At 40.6% G+C, this 6620-nt stretch overlaps 1 protein-coding gene across 2 annotated transcripts; it reads left to right on the top strand.

Annotated features, from left to right (window-relative positions):
* The first annotated feature begins 2526 nt into the window (after positions 1-2526).
* On the top strand, positions 2527-4689 carry Tceal8 (transcription elongation factor A like 8). 2 transcript variants are annotated; one of them, XM_021153514.2, is made up of 4 exons: positions 2527-2646; positions 3070-3139; positions 3254-3355; positions 3723-4689. In XM_021153514.2, exon 4 carries the CDS (start codon positions 3750-3752, stop codon positions 4101-4103), a length of 354 nt encoding a protein of 117 aa, XP_021009173.1. In that variant the 5' UTR covers positions 2527-2646; positions 3070-3139; positions 3254-3355; positions 3723-3749; the 3' UTR covers positions 4104-4689. The 2 variants fall into 2 exon arrangements, with proteins under 2 accessions (XP_021009173.1, XP_021009172.1); XM_021153513.2 differs by lacking the exon at positions 3254-3355.
* Positions 4690-6620: the final 1931 nt, after the last annotated feature.

Genomic DNA, 6620 nt, shown 5'->3' with positions numbered 1-6620 from the left:
GCGGATTTCTGAGTTCGAGGCCAGCCTGGTCTACAAAGTGAGTTCCAGGACAGCCAGGGCTATACAGAGAAACCCTGTCTCAAAAAAACAAAAAAGAAAATCCAAACATTAAAATTCATAGAATAATAATATAAAATGCAATTTTGCTATTAATATTTGTAACGGTAGCATCACAAAGAGTGGAAACATTTTGTTGTAAGTGGTAAGGAAATATAATTATTTATAATTTATGTTACACACTCCTCAAATAGAAATATAATTTATAATTTATGTTACAGACTCCTCAAATAATAGAAAACATATCTCCCATTTGTGCTTAATTATAAATTATTAAACATTAAGCCAACAAAAACATCTATTTTTGAGAGCCTTTCTTTCACAGTGGTGGACTTTTTTGTGCAAATACATCCTGCTGTGATCACACTTGCCAAGAGACAGTCCTAGCCACACGGCATTGTCTTTCTCTTGATTCTCCAAGTAGATAGATAGATAACCACTGCAAATAGCACCACACCTGCAGATACTAGTGAACTCTGGCTTTCAGAAGCTCTGTTTCTTCTTTAAAATAGTGCTGTTCTTTTTTTTTTAAACACCCTAGTAATATCCTCTCTGCTTTTTTATAACAACAATTATGCATGTTGATAGTTTATTTTTATAAACTTTATTGTAAAAAAAAAACTTGAAAATAAAAAAAAAATGCCAGGCAATGAAATTACGGAGAACTGAAGTCTATGCCTCTCAATGGACTTCTGTGCAGTTAAAATACCTGTTCTGAAGCTGTGGCGCTTCCCATTGGAGTTTACGCTTTCTCTATTGAATATATTTTATGCACTTACCTATCACCAAAAAGAAAAAAAAAGAAAAAGAAAAGAAAGAAAGAAAAAAAAAGAAAAGGAAAGGAAAGAAAAGAGAAAAAAATCCAGGACAAGGTTAGAACTAGGAGTACAGTTCAAATATCTGTTCTGAAGCTGTGAAGCTGCCCATTTGAGCTTACACCTACACTACTGAATGTATTGTAAGCACTTATCTATCAGCAACAAGGAAAAGAAAAGAAGAAATCTACAACAAAGTTAGTACTAGGCAAATGATTAGATTTCTGTCCTCTTCCTATCTCATGTCCATTCTTTGCATTCAATCCTTCCTCACCTCCGAATATTAGACTTTCTTGTTTTCATTTCTGAATGTTATACTGTGCCTACATGTGAATTTGTTTATATACATATATATTATCAACTAGGTTTTGCTTATGGGGAAGAATATGTGATTTATTTTCCTTCTGATATTGTGTGATCTCAGTGAATATTAAACATTCTAAGTGCGTTCATTTTCCTGACAATTTTGTAAACTACATTTTTTCGTTCTTTTTTTTTTTTTAAGCTGAACATTATTCCTTGCTATGGTGAATAAAGCAGCAGTGAACATGTGGTGTACATAGCTCTATGGTAGAGTATGGAGTTCTCTGAGGTGGCTCTTGTTTTAATGGAGCACTTTGAATCCTACCAGGGTATCTAGAGTTCCACAAATGAATGAATGAATGGAAAACCCTACATGCTTATAAGCCCCACAGTCAATAGTGACATACAAAGAGGTACCTCCTTTCTGCTTCATTGTGAGCGTTATTTCCTTACAAACATTCTGTTCTTAATAACAAAAGTTTACCAACAAACATATTTCTTTGAGTTCCACGAAAGTTCACTGAGTGAAAAGCAGGCTTTTCTGTTTAACAAAGACACTGGCTCCCACAAAGGACAAGGAAAAGAAATCTGTCTGAAGCCTTTATTTGCAAGTGGAAGCTGCCAGCAGTCATCAATTAAAAGTTCAGACGTCTAATAATAGCCTAAGCTCAGGCAAAGAGAGTCGTGGATTGTGGAGGCAAAACTAACAAAACAAATCGGCTGTTTTCAGAGTCAGTTTGCAAACGATGCCATTTTAGTAAGATTTTTAAAAACCCCAACACATCAATATGTTGTAAATACTGTGCTTTCACTTGCAGTCATTAGAATACTTTTTGAAACCTGAAAATTGATTTAATGAAGTTATTTTCTCCTCATCTAGTGTGAAATAGTGAATATGAAGTATCTCTTTTTAAATATCATTTTAAAATCTGATTCTTACAACGGAACACAACAGAAAACGACTCAAGAAGCTAAACATCCCTTCCTTAGGTTTTTATTCTTCCGCTACCCCCACAAGCGCACATCTACAACCTTCCCCCATTTTAAAGACAGAGAAGCTTCCCAGAGAAATGGTGGACTGTAGGATTTGGGGGTGGGGGAGGGGAAGGGAAGTATAGGGAGCAAGGGAGAGAAAGAGCTGACTTTCCAAATTAGGAGAATTGGTCGACGTACCCTAAAAGACTGCTCTTTTCCTGGTAATCTGAGTAAGGTGAATAGATACTACTTGGTGACGAGACGAGTTTTATTGTCTCCTATTGGCAAATAGGAAAAAAGATTGACAGTATCGAGTGAAGGGAATGTAGGGGGCGGGCTGCATGTTAATGGGAGGGGTAACCAAAGGCTGGAGCTCATTGATGACGCGATCCTCACGTGACCAGCAGTCGACGTGTGCAGAAGTCCTTATAGTCTAGGCCCAGTTCCTCAGTAGCAGCTCTGTCCTGCTAGAGAAGAGTGGCCCAGCTACTTCCAGGTACTTTAATAGTGGGCGCTGGCTTAAGAGACCATAGGGTGGAGGGAGCAGAGAACAGAAAGCACGCTCATCCCACACTATTTCTCTTATCCTGGGGTTCTGCTAAACTATTTTGTGCGAGAGGTTTGGGGCTGCTTGATGAGGGATGGGGCAGACTTGGGAGGGAGGTAGCTAACCGAGTCCGGCAGAGAAAGAAAAGAGACGGTGAAAGGCGAACTGCGAGAGACAGAAGAAACAATAACACTGTGGGAAAAACTTGTCTGATTCTTTGCCCTCTTGCTGGGAAACAGGGTACAGATGAAGGCGGGGCTGCCACAAAGGGAGGGAGAAGAGGGGGACGTGGAAAAACTTTGTGCTATCCGTTAGCAAGACCTTTTGATTTAGGCACTGGTGTGCTCACCAAGAACTCCTGTCTTTCTTCAGCACTCTTGATCTTTTGAGCGCGACATAAATCGAGGTGCAAGAAGAGAGGAAAATCTCCAGATACCTACAGGTCAGTGCAAGGGTGCAATTGCTTCAGGTCCCTTTGGGTGGGGGTAGGAGTGTGGAAGACACCAAAGCACATCCCAGGGGCGTCACAGCTGCCTCCCATCCGGATTAAGCACAGAGGGCCCCTGCAAATCCTGCTGCGGAAATGGGGTGAAGGAAGGAAAGGGAGAGGCTAAAGACATTTAAAAGAGAGAGGAGACCGCTGACCTGACTGTTGCTGGTGAGAAGCTGAGGATGGGATGACTTGGAAAAGCCCGAAAGGGCGGGAGTGTTAGAGCCATGTGGTGAGGGAAGGGTTAATTGCTTCCACGCCGCTCCCATTTCAGTGCTAGGAGAGGTTTGTTGCAGGGCCTGCTGGGAAAATGGTGGGCTGGAGCCGGGACAGGAGAAGATGGAGTTGGAGAGCAAGGGGGGGTGGGGGGTGAAGGAAGGGGTGGAGTCAGGAGCTCAGAACCTGACTTGTCTAGTTAGAAAACTTTTTGGCAATTAAGAGACCTGAATCAAAAGTCAGTCGCTATGGGAACACAAAAGCTTGTCCATCTGCCTGACACCTAGTCGGTTTTGTTTCCTTGTTTTTATCCCCCTAGGATTAATTCATTAAGAAAATAATCAACATGCAAAAGTCTTGTGACGAGAACGAAGGAACACCCCAGAACACACCAAAATCAGATGAAGGCCATCCTTCAGAAGATCCACCACAGCAGGCAGGAGAAACTCTTCAGGCTTCTGGAGAAAATGTGAGAGAGGAAACTGAAGGAAGCCTTAGAGGAGAGCCTGCTGAACCCAGCCCGGAGCCCAAAGAGGACACTCCCGCAAGGCATCTGAACCCTGAAGAAGTGATAAGAGGCGTAGATGAGTTGGAAAGGCTTAGGGAAGAGATAAGAAGAGTAAGAAACAAGTTCGTGTTGATGCATTGGAAGCAAAGACATTCCCGAAGCCGCCCTTACCCTGTGTGCTTCAGGCCTTGAAATCGTTTTTTTCTCTGATATTGAAATGTGGCTGCTGCTTTCTTTCTCTTAGCATTTTCTGATGTATCTTTGAACTTCATTTTACTTTTAATAATAATTACCTGGCGGTATTTTCTGTTATGTAGTTTCGTTGTTACCAGCATCTCATTGGATTTTGGATTTTTGACCCATTTTCCACGTTTATCTTTCAGTTGGAAAGTTTCACATTTATGCATGGAAATATACAATTAGACAGCAGATTGAAAAAAACAGCAGCATAGTTAGGATGAACTCACATAGATAGGAAAATTCCTAATTATGTGTGTACATGTATAATTATACGTATCAAAAAATTTACAGTGCTTATTTTTGGTGTGGTGTGTTTTAATTTTGCCTTTTGCTTACATTGATTTTTTTTAATGAATATGTGTCTCACAAAGAACTGCAGATTTTTTAATAAGTGGGAGTTAATTAAAATTAATTTGTAACCAGCTTGTAGAGGCAATAAAGGCACTAAACTCTTGAACTATTAAACAGAAATGTAAACCTGGAATTACCTCTGGCTTCCTTGGCCAGAGGAATAAAACTGGCAATCATTATAGACACACTTGGTTAAGACTTGGTCTCTTCGTGGGGGAAATACTTGCCTCACAGGGATCTGTGTGGAACATAGTATGCCATGTTTGAGAGAGGTCATGGCCTCACTCAGCCTGTGTTCAGATGCAGAGGTGGGGGCTGGGCTTCCGTGCCATTCTCCTTCTGTTGAGTCCCCACCCTTTTCTTCCCTGGGAACTGTCCTGCCTACCAACTAGGGCCAAGTCTGCTGGATCCTGCCAGTGGGGTCTTAAGTGTAAAGACCCGGCTGGGTTTCCTTGAATTCCAGTTGAACCCCCAACCCCAGGGTTCAGTTACAGGTGGTGCCACTATAGCTGGCAGTTTGTTTGGTTTGAAGCAATGTCTTATTCTGTAGCCCAGGCTAGGATTTTAGCTGGGATTCATGGCAATCCTTCAGCTTCTGAAGTGCTGGAATGTTAACTCCCTTTAACTCCAGTGCCAGGGGACCTGGTGCCCTTTTCTGGTCTCTACACAGACATGGTACAAATGGGAGGACACTGACACTCTTCAGGCATACAAGAAGGTGGTGTCAGATCCCATTAAAGATGGTTATGAGCTACCATGTGGTTGCTAGGACTTGAACTCAGGACCTCTGGAAGAGCAACCAGTGCTCTTAACCACTGAGCCATCTCTCCAGCCCCCGACATAATACACATGTATTCATGCAGGGTCATACAGATTGCAAAAAAAAGTTTTAAAAACTGCTCTAGGTTAATGATTCCTGCAGAATCCTTAGCAAAAGCAATCCCTTTAATTTTTCAACATGGGGCATTTTCTCTGGAGAAGTAATAACTGGATAATATTAAGCATATTTGAAAGCAGACCAAGGTATCTGTTTGAATGAAAACTTTGGGAGAATTACTGGGTATTTAGGGTGGTGTTTATTGTTTTCATTGTGCTTTTTGAGACAGTATTCCATGTATCCCAGACTTGACTTTGCTTAAGTAGGGTAAGATTACCTTAAGCTTCTGATGCTCTGGACTCCTCTTCCCAAGGGTAAGAGTTGCAGGTCTGTGCCACCGCTTTCAGTTGATGATGCTGGGGATCAAATTCAAGGCTTTGCACATAGTAGGCAAGCACTCTGCCAACAGAGCTTCACACTCAGTTCCCAGAACAGCTGCTTCTAACAAAAAAGAAGATCATGTCCTTGCCTTGTAAGAAAACGCTATCGAAAGGCTGTCGGCAGGCGCCATTGGTTTCAGAGATCCCCAGGGAACATGTGTAAATTGTACAAGGTTGTTTTACATTTCATTTCTTAAAAGATAAAAAGAATATAAAGTGGAGATGTGGATGCATGTGTGTGTACCTAAGAATCTATAACCACCCCTTTCTACCTACCCCTTACTGAATATTGAAAGATTTAAAAACTTTGAAAGGTACTATGAACAAAGGTACTTGCAGAAGAATGGCTTTTGTATAAATGATAGGTATTGCATTCATCCTGTAGAATAAAGGGAATCTTCATTCTGATATCCACCACATATTGATGGGTTTTTGATAGATGTATCATGTTTTTACAAATACTATTACTATTAACAAATACTTTTATTTTGCAGTAAATTAATTAATTCTATATTAGAATGAAAAAATAGAAAATCTAGATAAGTAAAAAGGGGGAACTAGAGAGAAGAGCAGAATTATCTGTCACTTTAGATTCTATCAGTAATAATATTTGGATTCCATTAAAAATATTGTGACATGCTCAGTTCCTTAATCTATTATTCTCCTTAGCCCTCTGTACCCCATGTCCAATGTCAATATTTTTCTTTTGAAATTTTAAATTATATTTATTTATTGTGTGTGTGCAGCATGTGCCACAGAGAGTGTGTGGAGGTCAAAGAACAATTGGCAGGAATTAGTACTCTACCATGTGCGTCCTGGGACAGCACTCAGTTTTTGCAACAAGCATTTTTATTTCTCCAG

The sequence above is a fragment of the Mus caroli genome, chromosome X, assembly GCF_900094665.2.
Source record: "Mus caroli chromosome X, CAROLI_EIJ_v1.1, whole genome shotgun sequence".
NCBI classification, from domain to species: Eukaryota; Metazoa; Chordata; class Mammalia; order Rodentia; family Muridae; genus Mus; species Mus caroli.
This window is presented reverse-complemented; position numbering and strand designations above follow the sequence as displayed.

Coding starts and splice junctions, on each gene's coding strand:
- Tceal8 (XM_021153513.2), top strand. CDS start 3,750: ATGCAAAAGTCTTGTGACGAGAACGAAGGAACACCCCAGAACACACCA.